This window comes from Citrus sinensis, chromosome 5, assembly GCF_022201045.2.
Source record: "Citrus sinensis cultivar Valencia sweet orange chromosome 5, DVS_A1.0, whole genome shotgun sequence".
Taxonomy (NCBI): domain Eukaryota; kingdom Viridiplantae; phylum Streptophyta; class Magnoliopsida; order Sapindales; family Rutaceae; genus Citrus; species Citrus sinensis.
Window position 1 is genome coordinate 33718130 of NC_068560.1, and position 23269 is coordinate 33741398.

The window sequence follows — 23269 nt, forward strand, 5'->3', positions numbered from 1 at the left end:
CCCAAGCAGAGGTATAAAACAAAGAGAAGAAGGTAGTCTCTGTCATGCAAGAGCCTCGTAATCTACTAATTGTCTGCATTTGGTTTGGACGGCGCCATTTTCAGGCATAAATTCACACGATGTTGGAATATCCAAAAGTATATGTTTCTTCATATGCTCGAATCTTCTTTGCTCCCTACGTACAAACAGAAACCAATTCTTGTAAAGAAAAGAAAATGTTAACAAACAAACAAACAAACAAATAAAAGGCATCCATTACTCTGTCAAATGAAAAGACGATGGGGTAATGAATACCCCGTTTATATTTGCACTATTTAAAACCCGTATCCATTACTAAAATCTTCAAAGAAAAAAGACCTTAGAGCAGTTTCTTGAACTAATCATAAACTAGCTACTTGGCTGCTATTTTAATTATTAATGGAGACTCCTCCTTCGCCGTCTCATGTTGTGATTGCCTATGATGCAACTAAGGAACGTACTGAACATGAACTTAATCTCACCATTAATAGGGTGAGACTGCGGGGTGACATTCTTCGTACCGGTGATACGCTTGTTGTGTTTGGCGTTTTGCATAGAGTGACTCACCCCAGTGAGTGTTTTTTTATGGATTGCTTTGCCCCGTGTATGCAAACTGTTTATGTTTGTAACGGTTGTGTGCTTATCCGGGCCTTTATGATTCAATATCTTTACTGACTACTGGGTTTTTTTTATTAAAGATAGATTTTTCAATTATCTTCTTTTGTTGAGATTTATCACATTATTCCTTTGATGTGTGCCTAGCGATTGGATCTGTTCTGTTATGTAGTTGCTGATATACATTTTTATGCAATTGAATGTTGTATACTGGCAAGCATTTATTGGTCATGGTGCTGGGATCAAAATATCTAGAGCAGAATGCTACTGTTGATTACCAAATTGAATGGATATCTGTGTGTATATATTGATATTTATTCATGCATGACATTAAGCAGAAAATAAACAAACATAAGATAAAATCAGAAAATCAATTAAAATTCTGTGGAGCTATGGCTAAGATGTCTATAGAATGGTAGAACAAGCTAAGTATTTTCTTATTTATTAATTATTGTGTTGTTTTGGATTGGTGTAGTGGGTTACCAAGCAAAAGCATGTCCTGATGCTTTTGGGGCAAGCATTCGTGCCATGGAGGAAGAGGTTTTGAAGAAAGTCGATTCATTTTCAAGTATGCTCCTACAAACTGCTGAGGAGTGCGAAGATGAAGGGGTACAACATTAACTACTAAACAGCATCGTATAGTATTCAATGGGATGGCCGATTTAAGAGGACATACCACACATTTTCCACTGCTAGAAAAAATATTACTAAAAATTAATGGACAATTACACCCAAAAACTCTCAGGTTGGGAACACACTAATTTCTGTCAGGATAATACCAAGAAAACATCGAAATATGACATATCATCATCAGTGATGCATCAAATTTATTAGCGATATGTTGCACTAGCATCATGACCATTTACTTACCTTCTTCGAAATGTACTAATCTATTAAGTCACAGGGGTACTGAAGGGGTTCTATACTATAAAGGGGCCGCCATTTTCAGGAAATATAGGGGAAAATATTTCTTGCTTCTTGTCTGCTTCTCCAACAACACTGTATGTTTCCATAACAGCGTTTGATGGCCTAATAAATGATCTGCTAAAAATGCAAAGATCAGAAACATATAATACAACTCAAGATTAAACAACATAAAACAAAATTATTCCTTTCCTGCTCTATGATTTCAGCAAATATTCACCATGATGCAATGAGATTTTCATGTAAGTAATCACATGCAACTTTGTTATTTGACTGAATTCATACTAGGGAAACAGAGAGTTTTTATCTCTTACCACTAGCAATTTTGCTCGTAATTCTAATTGACTTTTATGTTTAGGTCAGCCTCGAAGTCAAGGTTACTGCTGGAACTCCTATTAGGAAGGTCATTTTGCAGGAGGCTGTTGCCTGTAAAGCAACTTGGATTATACTTGATAGGTAATCTTTCTGTTTTACAAACATGGACTAGTCTCCAGCTCTAATTATTCTGGACAGTGGAATTTCCGTGTTCTGACTCAGGATCACCATGACTCTGACTGACATCATTCTTTCATATCCCAATATTTTTCCACTCTATTGATGATTTGTGAGGGCGGTTGGTTGTTTTACTCATACAACATGCTATAACTGCCTACCGCCAGCTAGTGTAGAATATTGGAAGATTTGTGATTTTGCTTTCTTTTTTGGGCTAATATGTAGCAGCTAAATTAATTTCATGAATTATCACAGGATCATTCTAGCATGCGAATGAAGCCTGAACAATCTGCTTGCCACTTTTATTTTTATATTTTCTTCCTAGATATCCTTGTTAGTCACTAAATGCTGTGTGGTAGTGTCTACAGACAAATGTTTATGATTCCTTTGTGCAATCTTTGTTTCCCTTTTGTCGTTGTATTTGCTTCATTAGTAACTGGCAACTCCTAACAGGCACCTCAGACGGGATCTTCAGTTTTATCTGACACGAATACCTTCAAAGGTTGCATTTATTCAAGATAGCCTTGCTGTGCAAGTTTTGAGAACTCACGCAATAAGTGAAACGGTTATTACAGAGAATAAGTTGTTTTACTCCCCGGCCAAGCCAGTTTCCCAATCGACTTCTGAAGATAGTGAACACAATGAACAGTCTGTTATCACTTGCAGAAGCTACTCTCTTATCAGTTCCCAGGAAATCACTGATACCTCTAGGACTTCATCTGCTTACAGATCAGGGGAGCATAGTTTTTCATGGGATTTTGGGTCTTCTTCTAAGAATGAAAAGTCAGGTCAGCAAGCCTTCCCTAGTTAGCCACATAGATATCTTATATGACATGATAAAATACTGTCTCCATTTGTTTTCTACTAAATCCTTACAATTGAATCCAAGGCGAATGACATGTTGTTATGACAAAGAACAAAAGTGAAGAGGGTTTTATCATTATAACTTAATACAACTTTTGAGGAAACAAGAAAGACAACTCTAGAACCCAGAAAAGAACTAAGAGACAAAAACAAATTATTGATTCTGAAATCTGAATTATTATTAAAATATATATTTCTGTAAGTCAATTATTTCTGCGTAAGGCACAAGAGGGGGAAAAAATGAACTACCTAGAGAGTAGAGACAGTCTTAAGAAACGAAAATACCCAGTTGAAATAAAATCACGTAGTAATCTCTAATCAAAGGAATTCTAAAGTTAATATTAGATAAGAAAATAAAAACCTTTATCTCATTATCATTGAAGGCAGATTTTCGTATTCCAGGTCTGTACGCTCGAGGAGAAAATAAACATTTTGCTTCTCCTCAGCTTGTCCAAAAGCAACGAAAAAATGTCTTCCGGCAGAAATCCTCAGTAGCGCCTATTCTTTGTGTTGCATGTGGGATGAAGACTGAATTATATATGAAGGACCCTATGAAATTCAGTTTTTCTGAAATTCAACAAGCAACAGGTGATTTCTCAAAGGAGAATTTGCTGGGAGAGGGTGGATTTGGTCATGTTTATAAAGGTGAGCTTAAAGATGGACAGATGATTGCGGCAAAGGTAAGGAAAGAAGCAAGTACACAAGGATTTGCAGAGTTTCAGTCCGAGGTATATGTCCTAAATTTTGCACGCCACAAGAACATTGTGATGCTTTTGGGTTTTTGTTGCAAGGAGAACCTTAACATTTTGGTCTACGAGTATATCTGCAACAAGTCTCTTCATTGGCATTTATTTGGTGAGCAATTTTTGGTCTAAATAAAAACCATCACATTTGTTGCTGGTTCTTTAGCTGCATTTCTAGCTCTTTGTTCCAACTATAAAAATAATTTCCTCTTATTCTTCCTTTGCGCGCGCGTGTGGCGGTGCACTGTAATTTCACAGAGAATACAGAATATGTTCTTGAGTGGCACCAAAGATATGCTGCTGCCATTGGAACCGCGAAAGGTTTGCGTTTTCTGCATGAAGAATGCCGTGGAGGTCCTATAATTCATAGAGACATGCGACCAAGCAATATACTTCTCACACATGACTTTGTTCCAATGGTAAATTAATGTACATATAATCTTTGATACTCTTGTTTTCCCTTGTGATGATTTTGGGTCAATCTATACTGTTTCACATATAGTGAATGCAAATGTTTTTTATGTAGTTCTATGAGCTCACATGTAATCTCTTGTTATTGATAGAGTTCATATCATCAACATTATTTGACAACAAGGGTTTATATTTGACAATGACGAGAGTCTTTTGATACTGCAGAAAGTGTGATATAGTGCTTATAATCTATGTTATTTTGATGTGACAATTGTGATTGCTAAAATACGTGAATGATGGTTGAAAATCAACAGAGGATCTACGAAACTATATTTTCTTTCATTATTTTGTCACTTATTTGTACTACAATATGTTTGTGGTTTTTCGTCTGCAAACAAGACCAGTGCCGGGGGCATTATAGTTGATAGTATAATGTATTCTATACACAGCTAGGTGACTTTGGCCTCGCCAGATGGAAGACAACTGATGATCCTGTGCAGACTAAAATACTAGGCACACTCGGGTATAACCTCTATCAGATTTCTACTTCTCAGGTTTTGGCATACTAAAATAGGATCTCTATGCATTTTAGTAAATAGGATTGAATACGAAAATTCCTTTATGTGCATGGTATACACCTAATCCATCGAATTGAGGACTAAAGTAGGCTTTTTTGTTCAATTAGTTACCTTGCTCCAGAATACGCAGAGAATGGTATAGTCTCCATAAGAACAGATGTCTATGCATTTGGCATTATTCTGTTACAACTTATGTCAGGACGCAAGGTGGTTGATATGAATGGAGAAGAACCTCAACAATCTCTGAGACAATGGGTATGTCGGTTTCTGGGTATCTCTGATCTCTGCGTCAATAACTGAAAATATTTCTGAGGATGAAATAAGGCCTTATGTGTCCTTTTTTGGCTAAACAAGAGAGGCTTCTATTTATTGTTATGTTCATTTGCTGTTTTAGGCAGAACCGCTGATTGAGAAGCTTGCATTACATGAGCTCATTGATCCTCGTATCGAAAATTCATATGACACATACGAATTATACCTGATGGCTAAAACAGCATACTTGTGCGTGCAAAGGAATCCTGAAGGGCGGCCATCAATGGGAGAGGTAATTGGACTCAGAATTTGATGCTTTAGCTTCTTTCATGGTTTGACAACAATTTAAAATTGGCGAATGGATTCTTTCATGCTCAAGGTAGTGAAATAATTTACTAAAAAAATATTTAATGTCAATGAATGAACCCATTTGCAAGCATGAAAATGTATGCGCATATCAGTACTAGTATCAATTATATATAGATAATTTCATGATAATCAAAAAAATTGTTGATGACTGATTCACAATAATCAAGTGTCTTCTAATTAATTTTAATATACATGCATCACTCTGCTGCCACTTCTTTCTCAGACATAATAAATTCCAACTACTCGGTTAACACCACAGGTTGTGCGTCTACTTGAGGGGGAAAATGATCGTTTTCACCACTTAGGGGAGAAATTTGTACAGCGTCATCATACAAAATGATGAAGAAAATGATACACTTTATCCTCTCATCGGTGTTAGAAGTTTCTGCATACCATCTTTTCCCGATTTTTCGGACATTTCTCCTGGTTCAATTGTTAGTCACAGGTAACTTTGCTTCTTGGTTCAATTGTTGCTTTATAAAAAATACAAGGGATAAAGTAAGAGTCTTGCTTTCTCCACTTTCGTATAGTAAAGGTATGCACTCACTCATTCAATCTAATTTCTCATCTATCGCCTGGGAATAATTTTCCCCTACTTGTTCCGCAATTAACTGCATAGGCAAACTCACACGCGTTTTAGATATATGTTGAAGCGCAAAGCAATAAAAATTAACACAATTCTGAATAATGATATGTATATTGATGAAAATTTCACATATGAGGATCTGGATATTTTCCCTAATAAAATACTAGAAATCAAAAGAAACAGAACGCAAAAAATATAAGCTAAATCTGAGTTTCCTAGAAAAAAAAGATAAGAATAATACAAGTTTCTTAATAGAGCTAGGAATTTGGTGAAAATAACATGGACCTCTTAAAGACTATGCAACTTGATTGTTTCACCAACAACTTCGAAATGGTGTATCACACGACTCAATTCGACACCGGCAGTGCAAGTAATGAACGGTACCATGAAGTTGCGTACCCCTAGCACACTACATCCTACAACAATATGATGAACAAAGGTACTAAGGAAATGAAGGAGCCTCTGTTAAAGTTGACAAAACTCATGCAACTTGATGAACTGGGGCATGAGTGATCATTGTGATTTGTAATACGACGCGAGAGTTGACAAATTAAAAACAAGTTTGATGATGACTGGGAGACTGTTGTAAGAGAAAGATATAACTTCAGAACATGGGATATTGGAAGATATTCGCATCCAACTTCATAGGGATAAGGTTCAAACAACCATTGTGCCATCAACAGCAACACGAATTCTTGGTTCCACGAAGGCACTCAACAAAAAGTTGAGGTGACTGCAAACGCGACGTGTTAAGCTTTGATTACTTTGCAGACGATTTTCTTTTCCGAGTCGGTCTACAATACGGTATTACAGTCGTTGAACTTTTTTGATTTTTTTTTTCAAATTATATTCCATGACCTTTGGGTGATACTTCTAGAATTTCAACATGAAACTTGAGAAAGTGAAATGTCCCTGACAATAAAGCCACTATATTATAGTTTTGCCTCAGATTCCATTCAAAGTCATTTTAACTAACCCATCAAAAATTGAGGCACTAAAGGTCTATTCATGGCACCAGACACCAGCCTGTGTGAGGAGGATATAAAGACATATTGAAGTGGACTGAACAACAGTACACACCACACAAGTTTGAGTCTAGAGGGAATCATTAGGGTTTTGGCTTGCTCCACATATCAAAATAAAGCATGTTATTCTTTTTTTTTTTTTTTTTTTGGGAGAAGAATAAAGCATATTATTCTAGATTGAAATGGACTTCAATTTGGGAAGGATATAATATAAATCCATCTCTACAGCTAGTTAAAGTGTCTTTGTAGCATTTTTTTTTATTTGTCTCCGTCTTCATATCTGTCACACGTAGATTGGCCATGGTGAGTATCACTTGCAAATTGCAATAATCACCAAGAGTACCATTATTACTCATCACTAACAAAGGCCAGCGTAAGTTATTTCAAGATATTCATTAGGCTTGTTTTAGAGGATATTGATAATGATAATCAACAATCATTTTGACGATAAATGTTAATTATACCCACAGTTAAAGCACCTTCGTAAACATTAAATGGAGCAGTTCAGAAAATCCTTTTTTTTTCCTTCTTTTAATATTGCATTACATAATACATATCCAGTGATATTACGATTATAAATCACTCGAGACTATTGATGACGAGTTTAAAAATTTGAGTAGCTTCAAAATTGGAGAAATTTTCTTCAAACAAATTGGGGAGAAATCTAACCCCTCCTTTGAGGGGCTTAAACCCCGTAATACAATGTTGAAAATAAGTCGTAAAAGGGGGAGATTCTTCTGCTACTCTTATATACTTAACGTATGTCCATTGTTTAGTTGAAAGAAGTTAATAAACTATCTCAAGCTCATTTTTGCCAACGATGTGAACTATGATAGAGAATAAGGAGTAAATAAAGTATAAAAGAGACAACATCTACTTAATTGTTAAATCGATACTAGCACAATTGATGATTAAAACCTCTAGGAAAGCAAGGCAACAACTTTAATTTTAATTAGTAATTACTTAAGCCAAGGTTCTTAATTATAGCATTGCTGCTTAAGCAAAAGTTGACCAACATTAATATCACCTTGTCCCATTCTTGATCACATCGCAACTTCTTTTGTTCACTTCACTCAGTGTGTCTTTTCTTTTGTTAAGCTTATAATTTTACCTCTTTAGGCGTTATGTACTAACATCTTTTTGGTTGCTTGCTTGCATTATGCTTACTTTGAAACTAGCAAAGCAGCACTGAGGGAGAGAGTTAAGTGGATCAAAAAGAACCCCAACCATTGGGGAACAAACAACGATCAACGCGTCACATAATTGCAGCATTACACATAAAAAATGAAAAAAAGTGTATAATTGATCCCCACAGTTGCTAAGGCAACCATATGCATGCATCATGTCTAGAGCTGACAAAAGTTCATACGACTTTGAGAGTGTTAAAAAGTACAATCACTTACATCGCGTCTCAAAAAATATTTGAAATTAGTTTAAGTTATTAAGTATAAACTAAAAAAGATTTGGACTTAAATTGAGACATAAAAATAAGAATAGTATTGTCGTGCTATACAGAAGATAGATGATTACTTATGTAACTCAAGATAAATTTAACAGTTATGACAACAAAATTAAACAAATAAATAATACTTGATTACTAACAAAATCACGTGCCATAAGGATAAAAATGACAAAACAATTGCACACCTAATGATTCAAAATTAAAGGAAAAAAAAAAAAGGACGGTGAGGATTTAGGTCTAAAACAATATCTTCCACTAGCACGGCACTCTTCTGTTTATAAATAGTAGCTAAAAGGATAGAGAAAAAAAGACTTTTGGCTAGTTTCTTTCTAGATCTAAAAGAAATCAAAAGCATTATTCCAAGTTCTACTTCAAACTATCTAACTTGAGCTTTGAAAAGCCCATTTTAGGTACGGTTGGACCTCGCTTGGTAGTTTGAAGCGTTGAGCTATAACGCTTTGTTCAAACTCTAGAAATTAATTTAATTCTAGTTATTGAAGGGTTTTAATTAGCACCTTCATACTCATCAACACGACAGACATGAACCCCACATTATAAAAACAATTGTTGGGTCAACCTTATCAAGTCGAATTGTTAATGCATTGACCTACTAAAACTAGTCGGGTTCAAGTTTAAGATCAAAAACCCATTTCACCCGTTAACATTAAATATTAATAATTTAATAAATTTTATAACTTAAATTTTAAATATTTGATAAATTGACTGCTTATATAAAGTTATGACAAATGCTAAAATTCTTAAGTATTTATTATAAAATTTGTAGCCACTATTGTACATTTGCATTTTCTCTTGTAATGTAGTTCTATTTCTATAATTTTTTTTTGTCTTAAAAATTTAATCAATGATATTGGTGCCTATAACTAAAGAGTTTATTTTTTTGTACATTATTTGATGATGTTAAATATAAATAATATTAATTTTTTCTTTTGTTTAGTATAATATTCTTAAAGAGCTTTGTTTGCTTTAAATTTAAAAATACAATATTAAAAATAATGGGTTAAATGAGTTGATTTGGATAACACAATAATAACAAAGAATAGGTTTGAGTTCTCATTTTTTTATCTAATAAATTAATAGGTGGATTTGAGCACGTATAATTTAATACGAAAATTGATTAAACACGAATCATGTCAACTAATAGGAACTGTGAATCTAAATATTTTAAATTTCAATTTTATGAGGACTTTCGGTTTATTTTGAGGGTGGTCATTTTTTATACAAGTTCTCACAAAAACATTTTTACATTTTTCTGTAGGATTAACTTATACCAAAGTCGTCAATAATCAAGAATATGCGAAATGTCCCACGTGAAGTTCTTTTGATCACGTGTTTAATTTCGATTTTCGTAATTTCTGATAATTAATTGATTAGTAATCAATACGTGTTTGTTTGCGTTAGGCGGGGGGGCAGATTGGAGACTGACAAGACAAGAAAGTGGGGGAATCCAATTGAAGATTATGTCGCACTCGGGATCCAATGGTTTCAGATCATGGGGCCCCCAGGAAGGTGTAGTGGACGGCTAAGATTCATTTTCAAATTAATCTGTGATACGGAATCTTTAGCTACATTGCAACTTGGCTTGTGTGCGGTGGCAGACTTACTTGGTCCAACAAATTTCATTAAAACCCTTAATTTTTATATAAATATAGAGTTTTTACTTTTCTCTTAGATATGTCTCAAAATCAATCTCTACATAAATAACTGAAATGTACTATTTTAAATTTAAGTTACTCTTGCATTGACGCACCTTTAAAATTGCATAAAAAGAGTAATTTATCATTTTAAGAAATTTATTTTATTAAATACATGTTGTTGACGCATAAATCTGGTCGATAGTGCTGCAATCAGGTATTCACGCCAACACTAAATTTGTATTAATGGGAATGACATCAACTTGCACTTCCTTTGCACGAGATGATACTTGCAACCACGAGCACCTCCTACAAAACTCACCTGCACCCACAAAGAACATTTAGGGGGATGCCAAATGTTTTTTGGACAGGAACTCTTTGACGCTTAAGTCAATAATCGAGTATTTTTTGAAAAAAAAATTGTGCCCACAATTCATGTGGCTTAATTATAATAATTGTTTCTTCTTTAAACAAAAAAGCTTTTAGGTGGAAACTAGAGAAAACTGAGAAAATTTTAGAGAGAAAAGGGAAATTAGTGGTAGAGAGAGAGGAAAAAAAAAACTTACCTGGTTTGAATTTTGTAAGGGTTTTTATAGAACTTGAAAACCCACGACTTTGGACTAAGGAAATAGCCGTTAATGGTTTGGGATCGTGCCCTGATTTTTCCAAGTAAATCCACGAGTTGACTCTTGACCGACTCTCTGAATTGACTTGGTTTAAGTCTCTTCCTACATGATTCTTACGCAATCACATTTACCAACCAAGCTGCCCACTTCTTGATACCTCAAGCAAATTGTTTGCATCCACACCCTGAGGAGGCTCTCGGCCGTTTCTAATGTCGAGGAGAGCATGATTTGCCCGGAATCGTGTCCAATAATGCTCCCTCTTTCATCCCTCAAACACATGTATTTTGTTTAGAGCGACATTCTTGATATTGCATTAGTTTTATATATGCATTCAGAGAAACGCATATAATAAATTTATAATTTAACTGGTCTGATCAATGATCTTGGAATACCCCCTGCTCATGTACAATTTGCATATTCTCTAGTTAACCCACTTCCACTTGTTATCTGTCTCTGTCTCACTTTGGCAGATTTGGCTCTCTTTTTTAATTGGCTTTGTTGATTAGTTAGTAGTCACACGATGCAACAAGTATTAGTCACATCTATTAATGCAAGTTTGTAAGAACATGCATGGTTCCTTTACGTATTTGACATAACATTGTTTGTGACGAATCACGGAAATTGTGAAAAGTTCGATTACGCTGCACAGAAACGGTTCTTACTCGGTACCATCAAAGTTCAAGCCACGTGAAGCAGCTATCCTGTTGGCCTTCTATGAAGAAATGGGCAAATTTGTGATCATGAACAAGCTTAAGCTTTGAAAACAGTATTTTGAACTTTTATTTGTTTATTAATGATTAATAATTAACTTTAATTGATTCCTACCTAAGAAGAATCTACTACCAAGCCCACTCGTTAACATGAACGTTTTTTATATATATTAAAAACAAAAAGGGAAGGAAAGAGAGTATCAAGCTGTTAGTTTCTACGTACATAGATGATATTCCAACGGACCTTTCTTTGTTGCAGCTGAGTAATGAGCACATTATCAATTTTTTTCCCTTTAATTTGTTATGAAATTTATAGTAGGCAAGCATCATTCAATAATCGATATTGGCTCACAAATCATTAAGATAACATTACAGCAATCAATCTAAAGCTAACTGCAAACGGAACTCAACCGAGATTGAAATTTTCATAAACTAAATAGAAAAAAGCATCAACCGTTGCTACATAATTAAACACAACTTAGAAAAATTCGAGCATGTGATCCCGATTCTTTGAAAAGACAAAAGCAAACTTTAGAAACATATGAAAATTTGAAAATCCCTTTTGACTCTCAACTTTTTATTGAATCACTATATTAGAATTTGATTCCATTTCTCTTGGTTACAATTAACATGCAAAATTTTGATTCATTAACAACAACGGATTCACATAAAAGATAGAGAATAATTATCTTATTGTTGTGGATTATGATATTTGAGAAATGGGCGGTTGATTGTATATCAATATTTAAAAGTTTATGTTATATTAATATAAGTTATCATAGAAAGGACGTCAAGTGAAAAAAAAGAAAGAAAGTAGAGATTCGTTTGTTTTGTTTTTGTTTCTTTATATAAATATATCTATAGATTTTTTTTTTTCAGACCCTACGTACCATTTTTGTAAACAATTCCTTAACGATAAAATACCCAAAAATTTGAAGCCACATTTGCCTGCTAATTAAGGACAAACAACTGATCATAGACCATCCCATCAAATACCATATTTTAATTTTATCATGATAATGTATCAACGGTGGAGGTTGGCCCAGCAGGGAGACATTATCCATGGTACCGATACTCAAAAGCCAAATAAGGGTATCTTCGTCATTCTGTTGATTCACTTGTACTTTTTTGTAAATTGGACACAAAATAATGCAACGAAGAACAACTGTGCTTTGTGTGTCTGTGCCAGCAGTTAAAAACGATCGGACACAAGTGTCACGCGCGTTAATACGATCGTGTTCCTAAATTCCTGTCATTTTGCGAGTTGCGACAGGATCTCCACTTGCTAGACCGCAATACTACCACTGCACGACAACACAAGCACTCGTAGATAAGGCCGTGGTTTCACGCGCACAATCGATTAATGAGACAAACTGTTGTTATTACACGGATTGCAAGAGGCAGATGTTCGCGTGCCGCGTCATTTCTAAGTAATCATTTTTCTATTTCAATTAAAATATATGGCGCAATAACGTTGGGCTCCCTTAATTTTAGTAAAATAACTATCAAGGATACAATTCACAAAATATTTTAAAAATCCCTGCAGTGTCCATAATGAATTACATAATTTGACTGTTATATCCCTGAACTTAACTTATTTAAAAATATTTCTTTTTCTAGTTTTTTTAAGGATGAATTATTCAATTATTACAAGCCACTTTTTGGTTAAGTAGTGCACACTTTTTTTTTTCTTTATTCTTAAGGTCAAGAGTTTGAGATTTTGAATATGCATTTAAAATTAAATTTTCTCCTTATATTTGGAATCCATATTTAAGAAGTAGATTTTAAAATTTCTAAACTAGACTCCAATACACCTCCTTGTTATGCATACACATTATTATTATTATTATTATATGTATATTTTAAAAAGTATTCTCTTCTAATTTTTGAATGATGTCACAGTTCAATTATGTATGATATTAACGCATTAACTCTTAATGGAACTTGAAGAGAAAAAAAGAAAAAGAAAAAAAAAGACACTCTTAATGGAATCTGACAATATCACATAAGAGGCCTATACAAATCATAAAATAAAATTCTGTTCGTAGTTTTTCTAGGGACCCAGATGCCATTACACTTAAAAAGAAAATCATATTTAAAGGGCTTTGTCCATTCACGAATCACTCCACGCCATCATCACATCGACCACCAAAGAGTTCGTCTTGTTTAGTTTATATATTTAAGCCTTTCATTGGAAGAGACTAGAGAGAGAGAGCATTTTTCGGTTTAAGACTTTAGAGAGAGAGAGAGAGAGAGAGAGCATAAACCAGTTACCCATAAGCCATGATATATGAAAGTGCTTTTCCAACGTAGAAAGCAGAAGTTAAAGTTAAGAAGGCACCCTCTGCTTCAGCTTCAGTTTCTTTATTAATTATATCCTCTCCGTACTGTCTCTGCCTGTAGTTATTTTGCTGTATTTGAGTTCAGGAGGATGTGAAGAAGCTTTTTCGCTTTCTATTGGAGTTTCGGAGGAGCTTTCCAGGTAATTATTATATGACAGGTTTCCCGCAGTTGTCTTATTTCTCTTCTAAAACATTTCGTTCTTGAGATTTTTCAGAGCATCAACTGCAACGCCCCACTTGTTCAACTTATTCTGACAAATTAATTCTTGATTTCAGATGTATAAATGTGTTTTTCAATAATCTTCTGGCCAATATCATCGGTTATATAATTTCACGTGCTCTCTCTGTTTCTTCTCCAAAGGAGAAAAAGTAATTTTTTTTTTCCTTTTTCGTGGCATTTAAAGGTTTCCTTCGAGATTTCTTGGCCGGCCACAGCTTTCGCTTCACTAATTAGCAAATATTCTTTGGTAAGTTTTCTAATAATTGAACGCTTCTCTAATTCATGATGATGCTGTGGTTCTCTTTTTTGTTTGCATTAGATGAATAATTAGCAAGTTGTCTGTTAATTTATTAGAGCAGTAAAGTTTTCGCTTAATTACTTACCATGCACAAGAGATGTCGTTTTACATTTTGCAATTAATTAATTTTTGATTTTCATGCGTAGACAAATTCACTAACTAAATCACTAAACAACAAAAAGGAGATATAATTTTTATGTTATCGTGACAGCTAATTAGTTAACAAAACCCAGAAAGTATTTGCCATTTAAACAAAGTCGATTCATGGTGAAATTCTATCAAGACCAAAAGCTGTTAAAACTGTACAGTTAGTGACGAGTTGGCAACTTATTTGAAGGCCCGTCTCTATCAATATCAAGGTCAGTCAGTTCGGGCAATCAGTTTGCATGTATTTTAGAACTTGGTGGGTGATCCAGTTACATAGTCCAAATATAAATATTGTGATCGATCGAGCTTTTGTGCTGGTCGTGGAATACTCTGTATGGATACGGCGAATATCATTTAGGATGGGGAAAAAAAAGGTACAAAATATAAAGCCCAATTTTTTTGGGTCTCAGCTCACTTTCTAGTGCTGCCAAATGATCTTTGTTCTGCTTACCGACACATTCTTATTTATATGCCGGCTCACATTCGCAGGTCCCACTTCTTTTTATTTTTAGTTCATTTATCTTTTGACAAATCAAAGTTTGGGGCATGTGCAGTGTAGGTGTGGACAGAAATGGTATTTCGTGCCCCATTAGACCATTAATATCACCATTACCAATTCAACTTTGCTTCTACCAGCAGACCATTTATTGTTTGATTCAAACAGTTTCCCGAGCAATTAGAATTCATAATTTCATAAATAAAATTATATTAAGTATAAAATTAATTCTTAAAATTATATTTTAAAAAATTACTCTTTCTTTTCTTTTTAAACTTTACTTTAAGATGATTTTATAATTTTATCAAAAGTGATTTTTTTTTTTTTTAAATTTCAATCACTTTTGAATCTCTCGAAAACAATCCCGGATATTCTTTAATTTTAGTAATGCTTTTATTTTGCAGCCACTATGACTTCAAACTTCCTGCACCATAATTTCAAATGGGGCTAGCCTAAGCTGTGTTTTGTGATCTTTATAAGTTAGCAATGTGAGCTTTTAACAACTAACAGGAGTTAAGCAACACAATTCGAGGGATTGATCCTATTAATTACATAAAATCGAGAATCCGAATTATGTTGAAAATTTTTGAATTTTTAAGTTATTAGTGACGTCGTTTTTTAATCTGATTTTATTAGTATTTTGTCATGCTATGATTCCCCAATCATTTTTCAAATTTTAATATAATGTGTTTGAAGTTCTCAAATTGTGTTGACCTCGTAACGTTGCATTGATATATAGCCAATCGATCCCTAAGTTTGAAGCATTGACGCCATTGTTTTGTGAATACAGGATCAGAGAGAGGCATCCTAAATGGCTAATGCTTATTGGCCATACTTCGATCCGGAGTATGAAAGCTTGAGCCTCAGAATTAATCCTCCAAGGTTATATTTCACTTCATACTTTCACCCCTCCAACTACCGAATTGTTTGTGCTTTAATTTACCCCAATGGGTTTGGGGACTCAATGAATTGATCAGATTCTTGGGCTTAGATAAGTCATCTTGTTGTTCTTGTAAATCACTGGAATTATGCAATTTGCAGGGCGTCCGTTGACAATTCTAGCTGTCCTGAGTGTACGGTGGTCAAGGTATGATTTATTTTCTAACGTATTCTCTATTGGGCGCACGATTATTAGTTAATTTAAAAAAAAAATGAATGTGTATGTAACAATTAAAATGAATTAATGCATGCTTGTTTATAGGTAGACAGTGTGAACAAACCAGGAATACTGCTGGAAGTAGTGCAAGTTTTATCAGACCTTGACCTCATTATCACCAAGGCTTACATCTCCTCTGATGGCGGATGGTTCATGGACGGTGATATTTTGTACTTCTGTTTTATCCATCACTAATTACCCATTTTATAGATCAATTTCGAGCTAAATAGTCCATAACTAATTAACTTCTTCCCTATGCATTTATTAATTTCAAACTGTCTTTGGACGAATTAACAGTATTTCATGTGATCGATCAGCAAGGGAAGAAGATTACTGATGGCAAAACCATTGACTACATAGAGAAGGTACATATATACGTACATGGCACATGCACATGCTCTCTCTTTAAATTTTGAATTTAATTAATGATCATAAAAGTGTGCACAACATATATAATGACACACAATTGCAACATCATTACCAATAACTAATAGGCTCTGGGGCCCAAAGGCCACATCACAGCTGGAGCGAAGACTTGGCCGAGCAAACAAGTGGGTGTGCACTCGGTTGGTGACCACACGGCCATCGAACTAATAGGCCGAGACCGTCCGGGTCTCCTGTCCGAAATCTCCGCAGTCCTCGCCAACCTCCGGTTCAACGTAGCCGCCGCCGAAGTCTGGACTCACAACCGGCGAATAGCATGCGTGCTCTACGTCAACGACGACACCACGTGCCGCGCCGTGGGCGACCAAACAAGATTATCACTCATGGAAGAGCAGCTCAAGAACATCTTACGTGGCTGCGATGACGAGGACAGTGAGAAGGTGGCTCGCACGAGTTTCTCCATGGGGTTCACCCACGTTGATCGAAGGCTGCACCAAATGTTCTTTGCTGACAGGGACTACGAAGGCGGCGGGGTGACCACCGCCGATCAGGTTGACCATACGCCGTCGTTCAAGCCTGAGATCACAGTTGAGCGTCTAGAAGATAAGGGGTATTCAGTTGTGAATGTCAAGTGCAGAGACCGGGCCAAGCTGATGTTTGATATTGTCTGCACACTCACTGACATGCAATATGTTGTTTTTCATGCCGCCATTTCATCTGATGGGCCTCATGCTTCCCAGGTACGTGTGCTTGAATAATGTTTTCATTTAGAACTTGTGTATGTAACATATGTCATGATTCGTAAGCTTGTTTAGGAGTATTACATTCGCCACATGGACGGATGCATACTTGATACCGAGGGAGAGAAGGAAAGAGTCATCAAATGCCTTGAAGCTGCAATTCGGAGAAGAGTAAGCGAGGTGAGTAAATTTTCATTCTATTCCATGGGCGACAATTCTTAATTTGCATGCGACAGCCCACTCCCACACTATAATAATATATCATATCAGTAATGCTCAAAATAACTTTTTGGGTATTATATATTATTGTTTGCTTTAAGAATGGAGTTGTGCTCGGCTTGTCACCCGATAAATGGATTGATTGACCTACACGAAAAGGCAGGCTTGGGCCTAGATTAAGTATGTGGGCTTTCCATAAAGGATGTAAATTTGTACAGCCATACTTGTGACACCGCCCAAAAACTCTTTTTAAACCCTCTTTCAGTTTAGTTTTAGAGTTATCCCAACACAATTTTTCCTGAAAAATCCCCACCCGGTCATCTTTTCGTTCTATCTCTCTCTAAACGATCTTCATTTCTCTCTCTACAACTTTCTTCACTTAAATAATTTTCTTCTCTATAAATTTTGAATTCGGTTTGGATTTTCTCTCATAATATAAAGTCAAGACCATATGGGATGCTTTTTCGGATCATTTTCCTTCAATTCTATTTCTCAAAAAATTCCATATGATCTTGACTTTCTCTCTCTAAAAAGAATTTAACATTCACCCTTTAAGTAAATTTTTTTGTGTACCCTTTAAGTAAATTTTTTGTGTGAACTATTAAAATTCATTTCTATTTCAGTTTGGATGATTTCTTATAATCTAAAATCATTTAAGCACTTTGCATGCAAGTTCCAATACTTTTTCTACAATTAATGAAATTATAAACGAAATCTCTCTATTTAATTGCAAATTGGCAATGAAGAATGAAGAGGGGGTTTGGAAACATAACTTTTTATTTTTTAAGATGATTTTAAAGGTTAAAATTGTAAAAATAAATTTATTGGGTTTTATAAGATATTTAAAGGGGTGTTAATTGTTAATTAAAAGCTCAACCCTAATTTGTAGAAGGCAGCTTGAACTTTTCTAGGAAAAAAAAAAAGAACTAAAAATTTCTATTTGTTATGTATCGGGTATAGACCTGAGTAATCCTTATGTATGCTTTTTGACATAATTAAGTGCGTTTAGGTGAATATAGATTGATACTAGTCGTCAAAAGATTAGGTCATGTACAATGCTTCAAAGGAATTGAGGGTGAAAATGGAAAAATTAACCAATGATATCAATCCTAATTCGTAATATTTATTCAGTAATTAAGTGCTCGCATGCGTGGTCAGGGTCTTAGCCTGGAGCTGTGCGCAAAAGACAGAGTCGGTTTGCTGTCAGAAGTAACAAGAATCCTGCGAGAAAACGGATTATCAGTCACAAGAGCCGGCGTCTCAACAGTTGGAGAGCAGGCAGTGAATGTGTTCTACGTGAGAGATGCTTCTGGGAATCCAGTAGACATGAAGACAATCGAAGCACTGCGTAAAGAAATCGGGCACACAATGTTGTTTAATGTGAAGAAAGTCCCAGCTTCCAGGAGTGCCTACAAAGAACCTGAGGCTAGCATCGCTGGATGGCCCAAAACAAGCTTCTTTTTCGGAAACTTGTTTGAAAGGTTCTTGGCTTGAATATATTTATAGATACGTATATATACCCTATGTTCTGTTGATATTTTTATATATACAACTGTAACATGGTCGCGGAGATACAATGAAATCGTCAATATGTATAGTAATAAAGCTGCTGCTCAGTGCTACAGGAGTGGGCATGGGCCCGTGGAGTAGGGGTTTTATGTAACTGCGTGTCAAAGACTCAAAAGACATGTATTGATGCCAGCTGAGCTGACTATGCATGAATTTTGAAATGTTGGACTATTTTTGTTTTCTTATTCACAAAAATTTGGTATTACCTACGATACCTGACACATTAGCTAGGCTTGTAGCTTCGAACGTCATATCTGATCATATTTTTATATCCATATATATTCTAGAGTATTAACTTTGAACGGTTAAACTCCATATTTTCAAACATCAATCTTGAAATTAATCTTGCCACTTGGGCTGGTAGCCCAGTGGTAAATCATTGCCCTCAAAATTAAACATGACTATGAGGACAATGGTTCGAGTCTCCACGAACTTAAGTTCTCTCAATTAAACATAATTGTGTAGAGACTTCTTATAACGTCTTTCTCCTTTACGAAATGCGAGTGAAGTAGAGACATTCCTCCTCTGTGATGGGTATTTGGATGGGCATGTACTTTATAGAATAAAAATATAATAATATAAGTCTCATGTATATATATCTGATTGTAAATATTAGTGTAATGACATGTTGTCATAGCAGTTATATATATCTCTGTGTAATACAGTAACCAACTGATGCTTAATCAGTTTAAAAAAAAAATCTTGAAATTAATCTTGTATTATTTTGTGTAGTATCCGAACCTCTCGATCGTTTTATAAATTAATCATGCTTATCAATCAATGTTTGTACCGTCAAAAACGTTCGGATTCACTTGATGTTAATAAATATGTTTCTTAAAACGAACAAGATCATCATAATAAATTAATAATATCGTGTGTGTGTCTGTATGTATGTGTGTATATATATATATATATATGAACTAACTATGATGGAGTTTTAACTAATCAACTTGCTTAGCCCCATGGACTTATGAGTTGGACAAGAATATGATTGACTTACTTACAAGGTATGACGTTATTTATAAAATAAAGAAATGAAAGGATTTTGCTTGAACATTAATTAATCCTTTTGGTTTCTTGTATTGGTTAAAATAAAAACATGTGAATTGTACAACTGGCATGATGATTATTATATGTCCAATGTTATGTTGTGTAAAGCAAAAATTGTAAAAGAATGGGCGTTAATCCAGGTGATTATTTAAAGCTTAATAAGTCTTGATACATTTATCTCTCGGAATTAAATTTGACTCATTCATGTCTAAGAAATAATAATTGTGTATGCATATATTTCAATGGTTGCACTACACACGCTGACTCTAACGAAATTTAACAAAAGCAAATTAAAGTTTGTTTAAAAGAATAACGATCTAAGAGGTGATTGAATAAAATTTCAAATCGATATACCGAATGTAGCTTGCAACTACATCAGCATACTATCTATTGAGTCTTTTTTTTTTGGGGTTATTATTATTATTATTATTATTTAGGATTTAAAGCAACTAAAAAGTCAAATTAATAGGCTTAATTAAAATACTTGAAAATTTGTATTTAAAATAAAGGTGGCGCTATTTGCATTCTAGGAGATACTCTAAGCACCCTTTCACTTAGTGTGCTCATTTGATGAATTCTAAAATTTTTATTTTTACTGAGTACACTCTTAAAATACCAAACCAGTCATTTTTGTATATATGTTATTTTCACTCAACACCCAAAAAATAACTATTTACTGCTGATTGCTGGATAAGCTTGTTTCATATCAATTGCAAAAAGATGATCATCCCTTTTCATCTTATCACATATGAATATTGGAACTTATTTCAATTTAAAATGTTTGTAACTTTAAAAGCATCAATTGATTTTACTAAGCAATCCATTGATTTTGCAAAACAAGAAGAATAAAATTTTCCTTCTTGCCTCTTACTCAAAATGAAAGAATGCCAGAAGTTTGATTTCTATTAAAGAAATTAATTGTAAAATAAAATAATTATTATGATATTAGAATTCGATGCCCAATTTGATGAAATTGAGAAAAACAAAATCTGGGTCTATGATGTGGGTTTAGTAAATAAGTGTCGAGATAGTGTATTTTGCTTGGTTGCACTTAATAGTAAATCACATTGTGGATATTTTAATAATATAAAATTTTATTAAAATATAATATTCAAAAGTAATTTGTATAGCTCAAATTTGATATGGAAAAGCTCATATTGATTAGCAAAACAAACAAAAGAGGACAATCAATAAACATAGCTCAAATTTGGGTATATTTACTAAATTGTACCGATAATAGAGTCCTAAAGGCAATGATTAATTAATTGATTGAATATACGAAAATCCCGCTCCAATTTCATCGTCACCTGAACAGAACAACAATTCTAAGCATTGATAGACCTACAAAAACGACAATTATGCATACAAACAAGCTATCCTAATTAGCTAATTACGGGCGTAAAAAAAGTAGTCGCCATATCCCAAAAGCACCAAGTTGGTGCGTGGCCAAACAAATTCAGAAGAATTTTATATTATCTTCTTTCATCAAAAAGAATATTTTTAATGTCATATCGAATCGACATCCCATCGAATATCAATCATGTTACCCTCCATTGATTAGAAGAAAATGTATTTGGACGAATAACAGTGACTAGTTCATTCACTAGAAGCACTGTTTGATAGGTAAAATTATATAGGTTTTGTCTGTGTTTGTTTGTTTGTTCCCTTTGTGGAAGATAGATAAAGCAAAAGAAGTGGAGGATACACACGCAAAGAAGAGAAACCATTAAAATTCTGATCGATCGATGAACACTAATAATTAAGATTGCATGAGTTTCTTCCTTTTTTCGGACCTACCACTCATGCATTTTCGTTTTTGGCCAGCAAAGATGACTCATGAATTTGCTTTATTGACAAATTACATTTTTTGTTACCATGAACATGATCACATAAATCGGTAAAGTTTTAGTTCATTCGATCAATGCCCCTTGCGTTCTCAAACGTGTCCACCACCTCACGTCTTCATGTTGAAGCTGCGAATAAATATGATAATATCACAAGAACAAGTTAACTCACTCAATGATTCAATCATTAATCTTTAATATGATAAAGCTTAAATTTTCTTATTTACACGTTAGATATAACACATAGATGATAACACCTGATAATGTTAGTCTGTTGTATCATTTCTATTAAATTCTGGCCACGTGTGTTCAAGGGGCTTGGCTCTATATTTCCCTTTTTGGTTTTTATCGTGCGGTGCTCGTGGTGCAAATTAACTTGCGGCTGATCAATTATATTGGCAGTTTGAATTCAGGGTCAGTCTCCAAAGCTGATTAATTTATCATTTAATATTTCTTCAATCCACAGATGTTAGTGGGTTATAATAAATGTTTTGATTGGTTGTTAGATGATAAGACTGGCCAAAGATGGAATTATAAACAGGGCGAAGGGGCCATCAACTTCAACCGGTTACGTTGATGGGAAATTTTTTATAGGATTAAAAAGGTTGTTTAATCTTTTTTCAATTATGAATGCCTCAATATGTTTCAAGTTGCATTTTGTATTATATTGTAGAACTGGAGAAGGTGGTTGAATGAGTTGACGGACCATGTCGTTGAAAACAAAGAGAAAAATCGATTGCTCCCTATTTACACCATTTTTTGTTAAATTATTTTTCATCCGTTACCTTTAAACGAAATTGAACACATTATCGGCGGACCTAGACACTTAAATTAGGGGATATTTAAATTAAAAATTTTTAATTTAATTTGAGGTTTTTTTATTGTTTACTTAAACACATTTAAAATCTTAAAAATTTAAATGATATTGTTTTTAAAATTTAAAAATGATAGTAATAAATTATTTATTTTAAATACCAGAATTCATTGTGACCGCATTTTTGAAAACATATTTTTTATAAAATTATATAGTTACTGAGATTTGAATCAAGTCTCTAAATTAGTAAATAACATTCTTATCGCTAAATCATGAGTATTTTGTTATATATATATATATATATATATATATATATAAAGTGCTTAAAATCTTCATATTTATCTTTTTCAGAAGGAGTTTAATCTTTATATTTATCTTTTTCAAAAGGGGTTTAAGGCGCATTTAAAAGAAAAAAAAATAATGGCCCAGGAGAGGCTTTAGCGTGTCCACCCATGAGCACATGTGTGTTCATAAATAAGGGTCTCTTTGAAATTGTTTTTTTTTATAAATTCTTTTTTTAAAATCACCTCATCCTACAACACATTTTGAGAGGAGGGAGTAACTTTTTAAAATTTGATTTTGAGAATTATTTTTATACATAATATAATTATATATATATATCTTCATATATATATTATAAAAATATAAATTTATCCTTATTAA

At 34.0% G+C, this 23269-nt stretch overlaps 2 protein-coding genes across 7 annotated transcripts; both read left to right on the plus strand.

Moving 5' to 3' along the window:
- The first annotated feature begins 3196 nt into the window (after window positions 1-3196).
- On the plus strand, window positions 3197-5785 carry LOC102609088 (proline-rich receptor-like protein kinase PERK12). Its single transcript, XM_025096666.2, has 6 exons — window positions 3197-3768; window positions 3915-4075; window positions 4517-4590; window positions 4753-4900; window positions 5040-5189; window positions 5526-5785. The coding sequence occupies exons 1-6, from the start codon at window positions 3435-3437 to the stop codon at window positions 5604-5606; spliced, it is 948 nt and encodes a 315-aa protein (XP_024952434.2). The 5' UTR covers window positions 3197-3434; the 3' UTR covers window positions 5607-5785.
- Window positions 5786-13445: 7660 nt separating this feature from the next.
- On the plus strand, window positions 13446-19107 carry LOC102609378 (ACT domain-containing protein ACR3). 6 transcript variants are annotated; one of them, XM_025096044.2, is made up of 11 exons: window positions 13446-13655; window positions 13755-13809; window positions 14074-14136; window positions 14525-14708; window positions 15621-15712; window positions 15872-15917; window positions 16032-16146; window positions 16284-16351; window positions 16481-17110; window positions 17186-17290; window positions 18488-19107. In XM_025096044.2, the coding sequence occupies exons 5-11, from the start codon at window positions 15642-15644 to the stop codon at window positions 18821-18823; spliced, it is 1371 nt and encodes a 456-aa protein (XP_024951812.2). In that variant the 5' UTR covers window positions 13446-13655; window positions 13755-13809; window positions 14074-14136; window positions 14525-14708; window positions 15621-15641; the 3' UTR covers window positions 18824-19107. The 6 variants fall into 6 exon arrangements, with proteins under 6 accessions (XP_024951812.2, XP_024951811.2, XP_006472894.2 ...); XM_025096043.2 differs by having other exon boundaries at window positions 13446-13809; XM_006472831.4 differs by lacking the exon at window positions 14525-14708.
- Window positions 19108-23269: the final 4162 nt, after the last annotated feature.